We start from the raw sequence: 18,783 nt of genomic DNA, 5'->3' as shown, positions 1-18,783 counted from the left end.
AAATACCTAGGAATAAATCTACCTAAGGAGACAAAAGACCCGTATGCAGAAAAGTATAAGATACTGATGAAAGAAATTAAAGATGATACAAACAGATGGAGAGATATACCATGTTCTTGGACTGAAAGAATCAATAATGTGAAAATGACTATACTGCCCAAGCAATCTACAGATTCAATGCAATCCCTATCAAATTATCAATGGCATTTTTTACAGAACTATAACAAAAATCTTAAAATTTGTATAGAGACACAAAAGGCACCCAATAGCCAAAGCAGTCTTGAGGGAAAAATACGGAGCTGGAGGAATCAGACTCCCTGACTTCAGACTATACTACAAAGCTACAGTAATCAAGACAATATGGTGCTGGCACAAACACAGAAACGTAGATCAATGGAACAGGATAGAAAGCCCAGAGATAAACCCACGCACCTATGGTCAACTAATCTATGATAAAGGAGGCAAGGGTATACAGTGGAGAAAAGCCAGCCTCTTCAATAAGTGATGCTGGGAAAACTGGACAGCTACATGTAAAAGAATGAAATTAGAACACTCCCTAATACCATATACAAAAATAAACTCAAAATGGATTAGAGACCTAAACATAAGACTGGACACTGAAAAACTCTTAGAGAAAAACATAGGAAGAACACTGTTTGACATAAATCACAGCAAGATCTTTTTTGATCCACCTCCTAGTGTAATGGAAATAAAAACAAAAATAAACAAATGGGACCTAATGAAACTTAAAAGCTTTTGCAAAGCAAAGGAAACTACAAACAAGATGAAAAGACAACCCTCAGAATGGGAGAAAATATTTGCAAATGAATCAACAGACAAAGGATCGATCTCCAAAATATATAAGCAGATCATGCAGCTCAATATTAAAAAAACAAACAACCTAATCCAAAAATGGGCAAAAGACCTAAATAGACATTTCTCCAAAGAAGACATACAGATGGCCAAGAAGCACATGAAAAGCTGCTCAACAGCACTAATTGTTAGGGAAATGCAAATAAAATTACAGTAAGGTATCACCTTATACCAGTCTGAATGCCTATCATCAGAAAATCTACAAACAACAAATAATGGAGAGGGTGTGGAGAAAAGGGAACCCTCTTGCACTGTTGGTGGGAATGTAAATTGATATAGCCACTATGGAGAACTGTATGGAGGTTCCTTAAAGAACTAAAAATAGAATTACCATATGACCCAGCAATCCCACTCCTGGGCATATACCCAGAGAAAACCATAATTGAAAAAGACACATGCACCCCAATGTTCATTGCAGCACTATTTACAATAGCCAGGTCATGGAAGCAACCTAAATGCCCATCGACAGACGGATGTATAAAGAAGTTGTGGTACATATATACAATGGAATATGACTCAGCCATAAAAAGGAACGAAATTGGGTCATTTGCAGAGATATGGATGAATCTAGATACTGTCAGACAGAGTGAAGTAAGTCAGAAAGAGAAAAACAAATATCGTATATTAACGCATATATATGGAACCTAGAAAAATGGTACAGATGACCGGTTTGCAGGACAGAAATTGAGACACAGATGTAGAGAACAAACGTATGGACACCAAGGGGTGAAAGTGGCAGGGGTCGGTAGTGTGATGAATGGGTAGATTGGGATTGACATATATACCTTAATATGTATTAAATGGATAACATAACCTGCTGTATAAAAAAAATAAATAAAATAAAATTCAATAATTCAAAAAAAGTGTCCTGTATAATCAGAATTTCATCTTTATTCATATATACACAACAAACATTTAATGTAGGTCAATTTATGCATTATTATTGATGGTTAGTGCTTTGTATAAAATTGTTTTCCCAATGTTAAGTGTATAAAGAAATTCTCCTATATCTGAAGTTTTAAGTTTTTACCTTTAAATTAATTAATTTGAGGTATAGTGTTAAATAGTCAAGTTTCATCTTTATTCACATATACTCAACAAATTTTACTATAAATTATTTTCATCATTATTAATCATTTTGAACTCATTTTTTGTTTCCATTATGTTTTTACTCATGATTCATTTGGCCCTTGAACAGCGTGGGAGTTTAGGGGCATCGGCACTTCACTTAGTGGAAAATCCAAGTATAACTTATAGTTGGTCCTCTGTTCTGTGGTTCTGCTACCAACAATGGGTAGTGTAGTACTCTAGTGTTTACTACTGAGAAAAAGCCATGTGTAAGTGGAACTGTCCATTTCAAATGCCTGTTGTTCAAGGATCCTCTGTATTTAGCAGTCTATTTTGTTTTAAAAATATAAGGATTTTCTGCTCATATTCTTGTAATGAAATTCTAACTTAAACTCATTGTGGTCTATGAAAAATGATGCATCATTTTAATCCTTTAAACATTTTTGAGACCTACTCTATGGCCTAATCTATGGTCAACATCTATATGTGCTTGTAAAGTGTGTAATCTGCCTTTGTTGGGTAAGATGTTCTATATGTGTTCGTTTTTTCATCAGCTATTCATAACTTCTATAACATTACTAATCAATTTATAAGATGTACTTTAAAATCTTCTCGAATGACTATGAAGACATTTCTTCCTGAGTAGCATCCACTCACTGCTGCTGTTGAAAATTCTCCCTTTGCTCTGCCATTCATTTGAAAGTGTGTAATCTATTTTACTCTACTCGTCCTTAAGATTTCTGCTATTTCTTTATAATATTGATTTCTAGGTATAGATTTCTTTTCTGTATTCTGCTTGAGATTTGTTGATATTTTTTTAACCTCTAACTGCATTTTTGTCATCAGTTTTAACAAAATCTCAACCGCTATCTCACTATATATTACTTTTCCCCCCTATTCTCTCTCTCTTCTTCTAGAACTTTAATTCAACATATGTTCAACCTTCTAATTCTACTGTTTTCTATATTTTTATCTTTATGCCTGTCTGTGCTCTATTCTTTTTTTTTTTTTTTTTTTGGTACGCGGGCCTCTCACTGTTGTGGCCTCTCCCATTGCGGAGCACAGGCTCCGGACGCGCAGGCTCAGTGGCCATGGCTCACAGGCCCAGCCGCTCTGCAGCTTGTGGTATTCTCCTTGACTGGTGCATGAACCCATGTCCCCGGCATCAGCAGGCGGACTCTCAATCACTGCACCACCAGGGAAGCCCTGTGCTCTATTCTTGACAATTCTTTCTGAGCTATTTCAGGTTAGTAATTCTATTTTCATCTTTGTCTAATCTGTTATTAACTTTATTCACTGTGACTTTAATTTTGGTGCTTTCATATTTCTCACTTTTAGAAGTTGTATTTAGGTCTTTTTCAGATGTCATTTTTTTAAGGTTAATGTTCCCCGGAGTGCTTTTTTTTCACACACACACACACACACACACACACACACACACACACACTGTATTTTATTTTTACAAGAGGTAAATAAACTGACACCAAGCATTGTAAATGGATGACCACAACAAAAGCAATAATGATTGCAATTACCAAACATGAAACACACTATGTCATAATATTGACATTCAGTCTAGGAATCCTCCACTGTAACAGCTCCTTTACTTTGCAGTAAAAATTGATTTGTATATTTTTTGCTTCTGAGTCCTTGTGAGATTTTTTTTTTATTATTCAAACAGAAAGTCACAAAAATTATAATCATCCTCATCAGTTCCCTCAGTCCCGTGTAATTAATTTTTTTTTCATCTTGATCTTTTGTTAGCACTTTTATGAATTCATCAGTTTTCCATTAGAGTTCTGAAAATACTTATCCATTCAGTTCAGCAGTATAGTCAGTTACCAGAAACCTGTACTTGTCAGAGTCTTTTGCATAAATTCCTTGAAGATGAAACCCGTTTATAGGAACATTTTTGCAAAAGCATCAGAGTACACCCAGAACTCTCTGTAAATGACAAAAGACTTAAAAAGGACCACGGTTAAAGATTTGATGAAAGTTCATAATAATGCAATTGACAAGGAAATTTAGTAATTTCTGAGATATACATTTTAAAGTAATAACTAGAATTATAACATGGGAGTGCTTTTAAAGCTTGTTTTTATTTCAGCATAATTTTTTTTGCAATCTGTATTTTATTTTACTAATAGTATTGTCCCAATAATTAAAGTATTTTTTCTCTTATCATCTATTGTTTATTAGTCATGGTGTCTTATATCTTTGCTTGCTTGTTAATCTGTTTATATTTGACTATATGCTTGTCATTATACTTGAAAAACAATATTTAGAAAAAAAACAACAACAATATTTAGGTGTAATTCAAACACTGGAATTAAGTGAATTTCCTCTACATTTGTATTTGATTTTGCCAGGTACTTTAGCAAACAGTCCATAACAACATTAATCGAAGTTCAAGGTATGAGAGTCCATGAAAGTCCAGTACTATTTCCATCTTTCATGAAATTACATGCAAGCACTTGCCCATTAACTCTTCTTTGTTACTTTGAGTGTGTAAAATTTTCAGTTCCCAGCTTATTGTGAGGAGGGTTTGACTAGACCTGCTTGTGTGGGTCTTGGTCTTTGATTTGATTTTTTTTTTATTTTATTTTTTAAAATTTATTATTTATTTATTTATTTAAATTATTTTATTTATTAAAATTTATTTATTTTTAAAAATTTTTATTTTTTAAAATTTATTTATTTTAAAATTTATTTATTTTTAATCTTTTTAACATCTTTATTGGAGTATAATTGCTTTACAGTGGTGTGTTAGTTTCTGCTTTATAACAAAGTGAATCAGCTATACATATACATATATCCCCATATCTCCTCCCTCTTTGATTTCTATACCTCTCACTTTATATGCTCATTAAAACAGAAGTTCGAATTTTGTGGGTTCACAAATTTCCACAGAACAATAGTAACTGTCTAACTGGACACCCATTATTCCTTCAGTTTGGGCCTGGTATTCACTCCTACATTTGCATTTCTTCAAGGCTTTTAAGGTTTTTAGCCATTTTAAACAGGTTTCTTTCGGTTGTTTTTGGTGGGAAGATCGGCATGAAATCCTAGTCACTGTTAATGAAATCCCTTATCCACATCTCTATTAAGATCATTGGGAGCATATATATTTGACTCCCATTTCTTCGCATGCTACTCTTTATCCTTTACTTTGTAAAAAAGTTACATTAAAGTTTTTAAAATAAAATAAAGTGTTGTAAAACTTTAACAATAAATTAAAATTACCCAGAAGCTAAGGCACTAATAAAGCTGTTATAGTATTTTCGTTTCTTTTTCCCTGTTTTCTGCATATTACTTTTCAGATGCATGAAGAAATTTCATGAGGTTGCAGTCATAAACCGTGCATTAGAGGAAGGATTAAGTTCTTGGCAGCTCTGAAAATAAGCTATAACCTGTGGATATTTATATATAGGGAGAGGATCCTTAACTTTTATAACATTTTCAAGTGGGCTTATCATAATCCATGGAAGACTGAGAATTGTATTAGCTTTCAATTCTGATACTTTTGCAAAAATTTTACTATATTGTAGTGCTTTCTATGCCAACAGAGAAACTTTGAAGTATTGTGAAAACTGTCTCACAACCCCTTGTGTTTCTCTGCAGGACTCTGCCGTGCCGTTCTCTCAGTGATGAATGCCTGGGTCCACTTCTTCATGTGTTACAGGGAGCACAGCAGTGACGTACCTCCTTCTTAGGAGCTATCACCCCCGGGGCAGAGATGGGATTAGGTTGATGGGACTCTTATACCATGGATGAATAGGATTTGAGATGTTTTTCCACCGGGGTCTGATGGCTTGCAACAAAATCAAGTCACTAGGCCTTTTCTGCATGCAGAGAACCTTCTGGGACATAAAGGCCTTTGCCTTGAGTAGGAAGCAGGAGAACAGAAGTCGTCCACAGTGTCAGGATTTCACTGAGAGTTTGCTGGGGCTCAAGTGACCTGAGAGTATAATGGTCAGTGGCAGAGCCTCATTCTTCCCTTTCCTTTCTCTGGCGGTGCCCTCCACACACTCAGGAGAGAGAGCTACTCAATCTGCATGACAACTTCTAGAAAGAAGTGGGAGCAGCAAGGGTCTCAACAGGGGGCTAAGACCAAAGGGTGAAGACAAGCAGGCTCCAGTCAATGAGGGAGAGGAAGGAGGAAATAGACAGCTCCCAGCTTTGATGCTTGTAGGGATTATTGAATTAGGTGGGTTTGAGGTTCTGCGACACAGTGACCCGGTCCCCATCCCTGTTGCCCTGGGTTCCCATTTCTGCGGCCAGCAATGACTCAGCAGCTGTGCGGGATATTGCGCTGAAGCCTTGGGTTACTGTCTTCCCCCACATCACTGGCAGTTAGTGGGCAAGCCTCTTGGGCAGCCTCGGGTGATGAAACCTAGCACAGCAGCAGGAGAACGGGAATGCGAATTCTCAAGCCCCCACCCTCACCCTTCCTTCCTCTTTCAGGGGCTCAAAGTCTGGTGGGAGGAAGACCAGCAGCAACTGACTGGGCAGACTTCCCAGGACGATGCAGCCACTCCTGCTCCTCATGGTCCTTCTCCTGCCCCCCAGGGCTAGGGCAGGTGAGGGACCGTCCCCATCCTCAGAGGCCGACACCATCCCATAGACTCTGGAGCCAGACCACTCAGGCACTTCCTAACCCTGTATCATTGGGCAGCTTGTATGAGTTCAGAGTTCCTCAGCTCCATCATCTATAAAACAGGAATTATGTCAGGCCTACCTCAGAGAGTTGACGTGAGAGTTAAATGACTTAGTGTACATAAAATTCTTGGAGTCGTCCTGGCACGTACTACTTGCTATATAAACATGCTCTCTGAACTCATTCTGCAGCTCCTGTGGCAGAGCCTAGGAGATAAAGATACAGCAATAGCAGGCCCGCCGGCTCATCCTTAGAGCCTTAAATTCATGAGCTGGCCGTGAGCTGGACTCACGGGGATCCGGGAGACTCCCTGAGGAAGAAAGTACCACGGGACTTCAGGGAGAGGCTGCCCAGAGGGCTCCAGATCTGCCATCCCCACAGCAGAGGAACGTTCCTCATTATGGGAGGCTGCAGCTGGCCTTGCCTTCTGGGGAGGTGGGAGGGAGCTGAGGCTGGGAGGGGGAGCCAGCAGCGTTTCCTGCAGAATCCTGGAGCCTCCCCCAAGGCTGGTGCCCTGCAGACCCAGTTCTCATGAACCACCAGCTTCTCCGGCCCCTGTAGCAGCTCTCCTGCCTCGCCATCTTCTAACATTTCTGGAGCCACCAAGCCGAAGCCCACACACCTATCAGTGCAGAGATAAGTGCCTAATGCTTCCTTCCAGGGCAGATCATCGGAGGCCAAGAGGCCAGGCCCCATTCCCACCCTTACATGGCATATGTTCAGATCCAGAGACCAGTGGGACTGACCACTTGTGGGGGGTTTCTGGTGCGAGAAGACTTTGTGATGACAGCAGCTCACTGCTCGGGAAGGTGAGGCACTAACGGGCTTCTGGGCACCAGCAGAGCAGGTCCAGAAGATTTCATGAGAGGAGCCATTGAAAGCAGGGTTCTAGCAATAAAGGGGTGAAAAAAGAGCAGGTAGGGCTCACAGCATATGTGTGCCAGGGTTGAGTGTGAGCTCCTCCAGGAAATGGGGTCTCTTCCCCAGGACAAGTGAATCCCCGTCGCCCCCATCCTGGGAGTCAGGGTGAGTTTCTTCTCTCCTCCAAGCCATGCATTCCTCCATCTCCCCTCCACCCGCTCTGGGGAGTGATGGAAGGACCTATCTCTTCCCAGAGTAAGGCTCCTTATTCTCCACCCTACCAGAGACTCTCCTTTAGGTATTAAAGTGTATCCCCAAACTGTGTGCCACTGGCGTGGGTAGGACAGGCAGATCAAAGGGACGATTGAAATTCTATACAAGGCCCAATTGAACATATGGTTAACAATTCTCAGATCACTGAGAAACAATTAACTTTTAATAGATGACATTGAAACAAAATAGAGAATCATTAGGGAAAAAAGATAAAGTTGGGTCCATACTTCTCATCATAATCCGAAATAACACTCAGATGGAATCAAAGATCTAAATGTAAAAAAATCAATCCATACAAGTACTAGAAGAAAAAAAATAATTTACTTTCTTAAAAATATCTAACAAAACACCCATATCAAAGCTGCGCTATTCACAATGGCCAAGAGATGGGAGCAACCCGAGTGTCTATGGACAGCCAGAGTTTCTGAAACCTTTACCCATACCAGCCCTGACTGTACTATAGACCAATGTTCTCATTTTCAATGTGATGAGGGTCTCCTTCTGGTTTCGTTACTCTAAAATTATACAATACAGTATGTTGCCTAAAATAACTTGACTTTATACTAAAGATTAACTTATGACTGATACATCAATATTATATTCAAATAATAGATTTCTGAAGTCACATAGCTTAAAACCGTGCTTTTAACACATCAAGGTAACTGTAAAGAATCAGCTGGGAAGTTCTTCTCTGTTCATGAAAATGGTAATTACTCCTCACAGTGTGACATTTGCCACCTGAATTTTTGCAGTTTCCGTAATCTTGAATAATCACTGAACACATGTCAAAGCGACTGATATGCAGAAATGCTTCGGTAAATTTGATATTCTTTTATAGCTATTTCTTGCCAGAAACTCATTTGCCTAACATTCAGCGTAAGTCATTTATCAACAAAATTTTAATCAATAATACATCTTTGAAATTACTCAGTCATTTTTCCTATATTTGCTACCACCTACCCATAGGAATTCTCTCCTGCTTGTATGTTCTGCGGGAAAACAGTCTCATTGTTAATTGTTTGCGTTGGCAGGTGGAAAGAATACTTGACGATGGAGGGGGGAGGAGAGAGCTGTGGAAGAGCCCTCGTCCAGCCCTTCCTCTCTGTGACATTTACTTAGAGCCCCAGAGCACCGCCCAGGTCAGGACTCAGTCCCCAGGAAACTCCCAGGGCAGACCCATCTCTCCCCTAAGCCTCTCCCTGCCAGTCAGCACTTCCAAGGCAGCTCTCTGCCTCCAGCGGCCCTGCCAGAAACGTTTCTACAGACCTCACCGTGCTCACCTCCAGAGGACAATTCCCTTCATGACCATCCCAGAAGCCACTTCCACCGCCTCTCACAGCTCAGCACCCTCCCCCGATAAGTAAACCGCAGCAGCAGAGCTTTGGCAAGAAACCATTTTGCACACCAAAAACTAGAGGAAAAGAACACAACTCCTCCCACTTTCTTTCTCCACTTTCCACCTCTGTGCCTTGGAAGCCCTACTGACTTGTCAGGAAAGTCACAAAACCATGGCAAGCTCATGGACAGAAACCCCACCGGGAACTTCTCTCCTGACCCCATAGCTCAGGCAGACTTCCGGTCCTCCAGAGGCCTGGTGCCTGTGCCCTGGGGCAGAGCATCAGAGTCAGGAGAAGCTAGCCACTGGCGATTTGTCATAACTATAGCAACGTCACAGAAGTGAGGTCTGGTAACCTTGATAATGGTTGTCTGAGTTTGTCTGGGAAATGGTGGGTGCCCCAGGGGAAAGCCACCTGAACCTCGTGTTGGAGAAGAGAGGGCAGCCTAGGACTGCCTAAGGAAATGTCTTTCTTATAGAAATGTGAAGAAACTCTCAGAAGTGGATGAAATCTTCCAAATACATTGTGAACCATTTCAAGATTTTAGTTGGCATGACCCCCAGAACAACTAAAAAACCCATTAGACTGATACCGTATTATGATTACGTTTTCAAGTTTCTGCTGAATTTCCAGAAGTATAATTTCCTCTGGCTACAGTGTGATTCACTGTTTTGTGTCTAGAAAAGTTCTATATCATTTCAACAGTCCAGAAAAGTTGCCGTGTTAGTGCTTGAGTGTACAATTACAACGTTGACTATTAGTATGTGTTTCAGTTGTAGCCAGCCTCTGATATGGCCTGAATGACCTCACCTCCAGGTATTGACACTGGAGAGTGAAAGCCTTTGCTGGCATGACAGTCATCACTGAGATTTCAAATTCCCAAGCAAGGAGAGACCAGATGACTAATGAAAGCCAGTATGAGTGCACCCACCTCACCTTTTCTACCACAAATAATTGTGAAGCATGGTGCCCAAAATGTCATGGAGGAGGAAACGATCCACAGCAAATCCCTGTGGGGAAAGACAACCCGCATCCTGATGCAGACAAAAGACCCAGAACAGGTAAAACGGCAAGTGCCCCATGGTCTGCAGGATGGCTCTGGTAGACCAGCTGTTTGTCAATCGAGTTTCATCATGTCTCATGGTTTTCAAATTGTGGAACTGCCTAGAAGGGAAAGAAAAGAAAGAGATCAAACCTCCACCCCACACCATTTAATCAGAGCTATGCATCTGTTTTAAATATTTGGCATGTGTCCAAATTTTACTTACGGAAAATATTCATGACTGTAGAAAGAAAAATTTTGAAATACACTTATAGACACTAACCATTAAAACTACGAGGCCAGGTAGTGACCAACACAGCCATGTGGCGTGTTCTCCACAGGAACTGGACCCCAGTCTCCCAACTCCCAGCCGGCACTCTGAATCAGAATGTTCTGTTCTTCAACTGTATTCTCTTCCGGTCCCTCTGGCCACAGGGCCATTCAGCCTGCTGCTCTTAGATCTATTTGTATCACGGGACCAAGTGATCATCCCATCTGTTTCTTTGAAATGAAATCTCTCTCCTTGGGGCTTTCCAGTCATCCGTACGTCTCAGTAAATTGATAGTGTTTGACTAACCTGAGTTTCTTCTGGAATCTCTGTATCCCCTCTTGTGGAAATTCTCCTCAGAGCCTAAGGCTGGGACCTCCTAGACCAAGCCACAAGTTGAGTGTTCTCAAGCCTCATGCCGAACTCACCTGTCAGGCAATGAAGAATACCAGACCAGTGGGAGAAGATCCCATCCTCCACTCTAGGGAGTGGCTCCACTGAGGGTCAGGACGAGGGATGTGGTTTCTGGAGGCAATTCCGCAAATATTTCCTCTGCATCCCCATTCTTCTCAATACAGTGAGTTTTATAGAAAGGCCAGACGGGGATGCCCAGGTGGGGGCAGTCACTTTTAACTGGGGCTCTTCTTTCCTTGAAAACAAGAACAGAGGCCCTCCCCAGGCTTCAGGCATCTTTCAGTTGTCCCAGATGCCATCGATACTCCACCCAGATGAGGAAATTTGCTTCTCATTTCTTTCTTTAGCTTACAAAATGGCCAAAAGTATGGAGCGTTAGGCCTCTCTAGCGTACCTGTACATTCAGGAAAAGGTAGGAGGAACCTTGGCTTCAATTTGGTGGCCAGGGGCAGAAGGATGAATTCAGGCAGGCTTGTTTGTGATGACTTGCCCCCTCCCCAGCTTGGACCGGGGCACGAACCCGTGTCCCCTGCATCGGCAGGCGGACTCTCAACCACTGCGCCACCAGGGAAGCCCCCATCCCTTCTTTTCTTACAGTCTCCATTTGTATAGGTTTTGTCTACTACCTATTAAGGTGTAAGTGATAAATGAGGTATAAGACTGATGATATGACTGTGCTCAAGACTCTTGGATTTATTTAAGAATCTCTTGCAAATTCATAGCGACACAAAGTAGAATGGTGATTCCCAGGGGCTAGGGGGAAAGGGTAACGGGGAGTTACTGTTTAGTGGGCACAGAGTTTCAATTTGGGAAGGTGAAAAATTTCTTAAGATGGTTAATGGTGAAGGTTGCACAACGATGTGCCTATACTTAATGCCATTGAACTGCACACTTAAGATTGGTTAATAGGTAAATTTTCCATTAGGTATATTTTACCACATAAATTAATTAGTGATTTAAATAGTAATTTAAAAAAAGAATCTTTTGCAATTCAATTGAAAAAAGCCCTAATGGTAGAAGATGTTATTTGGAGAAAGTGGTCAGCTACCTCTTCTGCACATGGACAGCACTGTTGAAGCTACTTTTCCCTTAAGAACACTTAGGTTTCTAGATCAAGGAGAAGAGGCCTCATGTCTGAATGATGTCATAGACCCCAGAAGTAGCTCCATCCCAGCACTTCTCACATGCGAACATAACACAGAAGGAGCAGCTGTGGGAGAGAATGAGCCAGAGGTGCTATCTGAAGAGAGGGCTGGACTGGAAATAAAATGATGAGATCTGGGATAGAAGGGAAGGAGGCATGGGGGAAATCTTGCCCATTCTTCTATGATACTTTATCCTACTTGGAGTTCACTGAGCTTCTTGGTTTTGAACATTAATGCTTCAGGGTTTTTTTTTTTTTTTCCCATCAATATTGTGAAATTTTCAACCGTCTCCCCTGCTCCTGGGACTCCCTAAACATATGTTGCATGTAGTGTCCCACACATCTGACACCCTGTTCATTTTCCTTCTTCCTTTTTTACTTCTGTTCACTGAAAAGTTCTGAAGCAATTACAAATTTGTTAGTGTTTACTTCACAAGAGCAGACAGCTGCTCTTCTGGAAGGATCGCCAAGCTCAGACACAGGTGCCTTTTGCCCTTGGTCTGTGCAGCAGAGCTAGCTGTGGGTCAGGTGAGATAGGAGGAGGAGGGGAGTGGAAGGAGAGCAGAGACAATGGCTGATCACTATTACGTGCATCCATGGGGAACCCTGGAAGAAGGGAGGCCTGAGCCATGTGTGGGGTGGAAGTGTAGTCCAAGGTGGAGTCCAAATAGCTCAGAGGAAAACTGCCTGTCAGAAAAATGTGAGAGCACTGCCAAATGCACAGGAAACCAGCTGCAGAAACTGGGAAAACTCTCATGGTTCTATGTGACAAGATTCGTTAAAATGATAAACACCTGCTTTGGGCTAAAATTATAGTCTATCATCGTTGATTTTCTGTACTTCCCAAACATCATAAATAATAGTTTATAGGTGCGTTAAAGACCAGTGTGTCAACACAGTTATTTAATAAATTACTGCAACATTGCTGAGCATACTTGTGGTTTGCAAATTGGCGGTGGGGAGGAGAGGTAAATCATCAAAGGTAAGAGGCAATATATCCCCTTTAAGGAACTGTCATTCTTGAGGCAGAGAATGAAAATGAGAAGATATATGTTCTACCTTGTGGGTAATGACTGAGCCAATGATGTAAAAAAAGCTTAAACCTTATGTTCAGTTTGAGATAAGATTCTAGAAGTCTTCTCATATCTGTACGAAATTATAAAAGAACAAATAGAAGTAATCTAAGCTGTCTGGCTGATTGCCTGTATTCTAAGTAGGATCATAGCTTGGAACTTGCCCTTCTAAAGGCTGACAACCCTAAGCACCTGTGTGCAGAGAACTGCGTGAGCAAATATGCCTGGTTCCTCACCAGGAGCAAGGAGCCTTGGGGGGCAGAACATTTGCCCACATCATGGTCTTCCCTGGAGCCCAGATTACCTGGGCCAGGTGGGAGAGGAGTGACCTGGAAAACTTAGAATGAATGACAAAGTTTGTTTATCCTCTTTCCGTCTCTACCTGATGCTTCCCAGCTACTTTAATATTGGGGTCTTTTAAACCTTTGAAATATCAACAAGTTGAGAATAATACTGGCTTTATAAAGGCTACCTGGAACTGGACCACACAATAAACTCAGGTGCATTTGTCTGTCAAACCCCTCTTCTTAAACTCTCCTATTCTGTCATCACCTTATCTTCCCGGTACTCTCATCAATACCCCACCTGCACTTCATCCTCAATCTCTGGTCCTCACCCCTTTCCCCAACAGTTTGCAGTTGCCTGAAACTACCAAGAAATTGATGGATGGCTAGGCTCTTGGCTAATGTGTTTTAGGAAAGACTTTTTCTTGGTACTTTTGCGTTTAGAACAACAGCTTCAGCTATCAAGCTAATGTGTTTTAGGAAAGACTTTTTCTTGGTACTTTTGCATTTAGAACAACAGCTTCAGCTATCAAAAAAAAAACTCCGAAGCTCTGCAAAGAGTATAATTGGATAGTTGTATGCTTTTTTGTTTTTTTTTTCTAGGAAGTAGACAGTTACCTAATGACAAACAAAAAGCATGGTGGAGTCAGATTTATGCTCTTGGAGGATTGAACTTAGAGGAAGGGGACACCATTTCTGATTAATGCCCAAACCCCCCAAAGCCCTTCCTCCATTCAGAGTTCAGGATTTTCTCTAGGTGAACGTGACCATGCTGACTACCAAGGGCCCAAGAATGGGGTTCTCGCAACACCCTCACCATACAGACTTTTCTGATGAAAGCTCATGTCTTGAGAATCAGTAGAACCAGGAGTAAATTGGTGGGCCCCGAGCCTGCCCTTTGAAACTCAGGATTGCAAAAACCTGGAAGGAGAAATCACATGCCACTTCAGGCCTGCTCAGCTTTTCAGAGAATATGCTGCTGGTCCTGTGCTTAGTGGCCAGTCTCCTACCTCCAGGGCTGAAAGAGGTAAGTGACTCTCCCTATCCTCAGAGGCCTGGCTTATCCCAGCAGCAGCACTTCCCCAGTGCCCCAGCAAGACTATTGCTATGATTGTTCCTTGCCTCAGTCCATTCCCAGAAATTTGCTAAACCCCAGACCTGCCACTGGGTATATAGTGCACAGATTGCAGGAAAGACTCCCACGGAGACCTGGTGGGTCTTCTCCTCTCCATAGGTCACACCTTGGCACATGGAAAGTTACTTATAATTAGGATGGCACAGGATCCTGGTGTGGAGGGAAAGCTGAAAATGAGGCTTATAACTTCCCATTCTCCAAAGCTAAGAGTGGGTTGCTCTATCCCAAGAGCTATTGTCTAGACCAAGAATGAAAGAGCTATCTTACACTGTTTCCCAGATGTGACCTTCTCACTCTCCCCACTTTCTTGAGCCACCCTGCTCCACCAGGGCAGATATATCCAGAACCTAAGTGGGCCTCTCAGTGTTGCCTCACCACTGATCATGGCCCTAATGGAAGCTGGCTTCCACCCAGGCCCCCTCCTCCCATTTCCCAACCTCACTCTGATTTCTAATCCTGTACATGTGTTCCTCTTTATCTTGATGGCTAAATTCCTTAAAAAGATAAACCTGTGCTGAGGTTCAGGCTGCATTAGGACCAAAAGCAATTTGGGGGACTGTTCATTCACTTATCCAACAAGTATTTGTGGGACATTTACTATGTGCCTGACTCGTGATGGGGGAGAAAGAAGCCAGAGCATTCCGCTCCATGAGCTCAATTTTTCAGGGTTTAGAAACCAGTCTCACCTGGAAGTAAGCAGGGCACAGGGGGTCTGAAAATCTCGGGGACAAAGAAATAACCAGGGTAGGTCAGAGAGATTTATTTCCAGGTCTTCTAGATGGTTTATCTGGAAGACAGATCCCTTCCCCTTCACATGCATTTGAAGTGCTCCAGAACAAGGGCTGAGCTCCTCATCTCTACAGGGAGATAAGAGCTAAGCAAGGAAACAGGTCATGCTGCCAGCCCGCCATGCTGCCCCGGGAAGCCTGGAGCCCCCATCTCATCGTGCTGAGTCCCTGAAGACCACTGCAGACTCTCCTCCTCTGGACATCCCCTTGTTTTAGGTCACGAGGCAGTGCCCATCCTGTTTCCTATGAACAGAGAGATCCAGGGAAATTTTCTCTTTCAGGAGAGATCAAATGAGGCAGAAAGGCCAGACCGCAAGCCCCACCCTACATGGTCTCTGTATGTTCCTATGACAACAAACAAGACTGGAGCAGATGTAGGGGTTTCCTGGCATAAGACAACTTCGTGTTGATTGCGGCTCACTGGGACAGAAGGTGAGGAGCACAAAAGAGTCTTGTCTTTCTGGGAACCCATAGTACCATCCCAGGGCTTGTAACTCAGGAAGGTCCCTGAGCAGGCAGAGCCAATGGCTAGTCAGTGGAGCCATCTGATCTGCTCCAGCCAGGGCAAAGTGAGTGTGGGATTCTGGGTGGGGGGAGTGTTTGGAGAGAGGCCTGTTAAATTTACGGATATCAAAACGGTTTAGTAATGTTTTGTACAACAAAACAGTGGATTATAATGTAGCCTGGGAAAATTATACTTCTGAAAATATGGTGGAAACTTGAAAAAGCAATCTTATTTTTTAAAATTTATTTATTTATTTAGGGCTGTGTTGGGTCTTTGTTTCTGTGCGAGGGCTTTCTCTAGTTGTGGCGAGCAGGGGCCACTCTTCATCGCGGTGCGTGGGCCTCTCACTATCGCGGCCTCTCTTGTTGCAGAGCACAGGCTCCAGACACGCAGGCTCAGTAGTTGTGGCTCACGGGCCTAGTTGCTCCGCGGCATGTGGGATCTTCCCAGACCAGGGCTCGAACCCGTGTCCCCTGCATTAGCAGGCAGATTCTCAACCACTGCGCCACCAGGGAAGCCCTATTTTTTTAATTGAAGTATAGCTGATTTACAATGTTGTGTTAATTTCTTTTGTACAGCAAAGTGATTCAGTTATACATAAATACATTATTTTTAAAAATATTATTTTTCATAATGGTTCATCATACGATACTGCATGTAGTTCTCTCTGTGCTACACAGTAGGACCTTGCTGTTCATCCATTCCATATATAATATCTTACATCTGCTAAGCCCAACCTCCCACTCCACCCCTCCCCCAACCCCCACCCCCTTGGCAATCACAAGTCTGTTCTCTATGTTTGAGTCTGTTTCTCTTTCGTAGATAGGTTCATCTGTGTCATATTTTAGATTTCACATATAGGTGATATCATATGGTTTTTGTCTTTCATTTTCTGACTTGTTTCACTTAGTATGATAAACTCTAGTTGCATCCATGTTACTGCAAATGGTGCTATTTCAGTCATAAAAAAGAACAAGTGGTATTCTATTGTATACGTGTACCACATCTTCTTTATCCATTCATCTGTCGATGGACATTTAGGTTGCTTCCATGTCTTGCCTATTGTGAATAGTGCTGCTATGAACATAGGAGTGCAGGTATCTTTTAGGATTAGAGTTTTGTCTGGATATATGCCCAGGAGTGGTACTGCTGGCGAAAAAGAAATCTTGATGGGTATCAGACTAATGGGTATTTTAGTTGTTCTGGGGGTCATGCCAACTAAAATCTTGAAATGGTTCACAATGTATTTGGAAGATTTCATCCACTTCTGAGAGTTTCTTCACATTTCTATAAGAAAGACATTTCCTTAGGCAGTCCTGGGCTGTCCTCTCTTCTCCAACCCGAGGTTCAGGTGGCTTTCCCCTGGGGCACCCACCATTTCCCAGACAAACTCAGACAACCATTATCAAGGTTACCAGACCTCACTTCTGTGACGTTGCTATAGTTATGACAAATCGCCAGTGGCTAGCTTCTCCTGACTCTGATGCTCTGCCCCAGGGCACAGGCACCAGGCCTCTGGAGGACCGGAAGTCTGCCTGAGCTATGGGGTCAGGAGAGAAGTTCCCGGTGGGGTTTCTGTCCATGAGCTTGCCATGGTTTTGTGACTTTCCTGACAAGTCAGTAGGGCTTCCAAGGCACAGAGGTGGAAAGTGGAGAAAGAAAGTGGGAGGAGTTGTGTTCTTTTCCTCTAGTTTTTGGTGTGCAAAATGGTTTCTTGCCAAAGCTCTGCTGCTGCGGTTTACTTATCGGGGGAGGGTGCTGAGCTGTGAGAGGCGGTGGAAGTGGCTTCTGGGATGGTCATGAAGGGAATTGTCCTCTGGAGGTGAGCACGGTGAGGTCTGTAGAAACGTTTCTGGCAGGGCCGCTGGAGGCAGAGAGCTGCCTTGGAAGTGCTGACTGGCAGGGAGAGGCTTAGGGGAGAGATGGGTCTGCCCTGGGAGTTTCCTGGGGACTGAGTCCTGACCTGGGCGGTGCTCTGGGGCTCTAAGTAAATGTCACAGAGAGGAGGGGCTGGACGAGTGCTCTTCCACAGCTCTCTCCTCCCCCCTTCATCGTCAAGTATTCTTTCCACCTGCCAATTTGAATTTAAGGCTCTAAGGATGAGCCGGCGGGCCTGCTATTGCTGTATCTTTATCTCCTAGGCTCTGCCACAGGAGCTGCAGAATGAGTTCAGAGAGCATGTTTATATAGCAAGTAGTACGTGCCAGGACGACTCCAAGAATTTTATGTACACTAAGTCATTTAACTCTCATGTCAACTTTCTGAGGTAGGCCTGACATAATTCCTGTTTTAGATGATGGAGCTGAGGAACTCTGAACTCATACAAGCTGCCCAATGATACAAGGTTAGGAAGTGCCTGAGTGGTCTGGCTCCAGAGTCTATGGGATGGGGTTGGCCTCTGAGGATGGGGACGGTCACTCACCTGCCCTAGCCCTGGGGGACAGGAGAAGGACCACCAGGAGCAGGAGTGGCTGCATCGTCCTGGGAAGTCTGCCCAGTCAGTTGCTGCTGGTCTTCCTCCCACCAGACTTTGAGCCCCTGAAAGAGGAAGGAAAGGTGAGGGTGGGGGCTTGAGAATTCGCATTCCCGTTCTCCTGCTGCTGTGCTAGGTTTCATCACCCGAGGCTGCCCAAGAGGCTTGCCCACGAACTGCCAGTGATGTGGGGGAAGACAGTAACCCAAGGCTTCAGTGCAATATCCCGCACAGCTGCTGAGTCATTGCTGGCCGCAGAAATGGGAACCCAGGGCAACAGGGATGGGGACCGGGTCACTGTGTCGCAGAACCTCAAACCCACCTAATTCAATAATCCCTACAAGCATCAAAGCTGGGAGCTGTCTATTTCCTCCTTCCTCTCCCTCATTGACTGGAGCCTGCTTGTCTTCACCCTTTGGCCTTAGCCCCCTGTTGAGACCCTTGCTGCTCCCACTTCTTTCTAGAAGTTGTCATGCAGATTGAGTAGCTCTCTCTCCTGAGTGTGTGGAGGGCACCGCCAGAGAAAGGAAAGGGAAGAATGAGGCTCTGCCACTGACCATTATGCTCTCAGGTCACTTGAGCCCCAGC

The 18,783-nt window shown here is 43.1% G+C and overlaps 1 protein-coding gene across 1 annotated transcript; it reads left to right on the top strand.

Moving 5' to 3' along the window:
* The first annotated feature begins 4,712 nt into the window (after window positions 1-4,712).
* On the top strand, window positions 4,713-11,290 carry LOC112415971 (uncharacterized). Its single transcript, XM_024769188.1, has 4 exons — window positions 4,713-6,148; window positions 6,406-6,521; window positions 7,260-7,410; window positions 8,571-11,290. The coding sequence occupies exons 2-4, from the start codon at window positions 6,467-6,469 to the stop codon at window positions 9,094-9,096; spliced, it is 732 nt and encodes a 243-aa protein (XP_024624956.1). The 5' UTR covers window positions 4,713-6,148; window positions 6,406-6,466; the 3' UTR covers window positions 9,097-11,290.
* The last annotated feature ends 7,493 nt before the right edge of the window (window positions 11,291-18,783 follow it).

The sequence above is a fragment of the Neophocaena asiaeorientalis genome, unplaced genomic scaffold (assembly GCF_003031525.2).
Source record: "Neophocaena asiaeorientalis asiaeorientalis breed wild unplaced genomic scaffold, Neophocaena_asiaeorientalis_V1.1 scaffold144, whole genome shotgun sequence".
NCBI lineage: Eukaryota > Metazoa > Chordata > Mammalia > Artiodactyla > Phocoenidae > Neophocaena > Neophocaena asiaeorientalis.
Note: the sequence above shows the minus strand (reverse complement) of the source record. Positions and strands in the feature narration are given on the sequence as shown.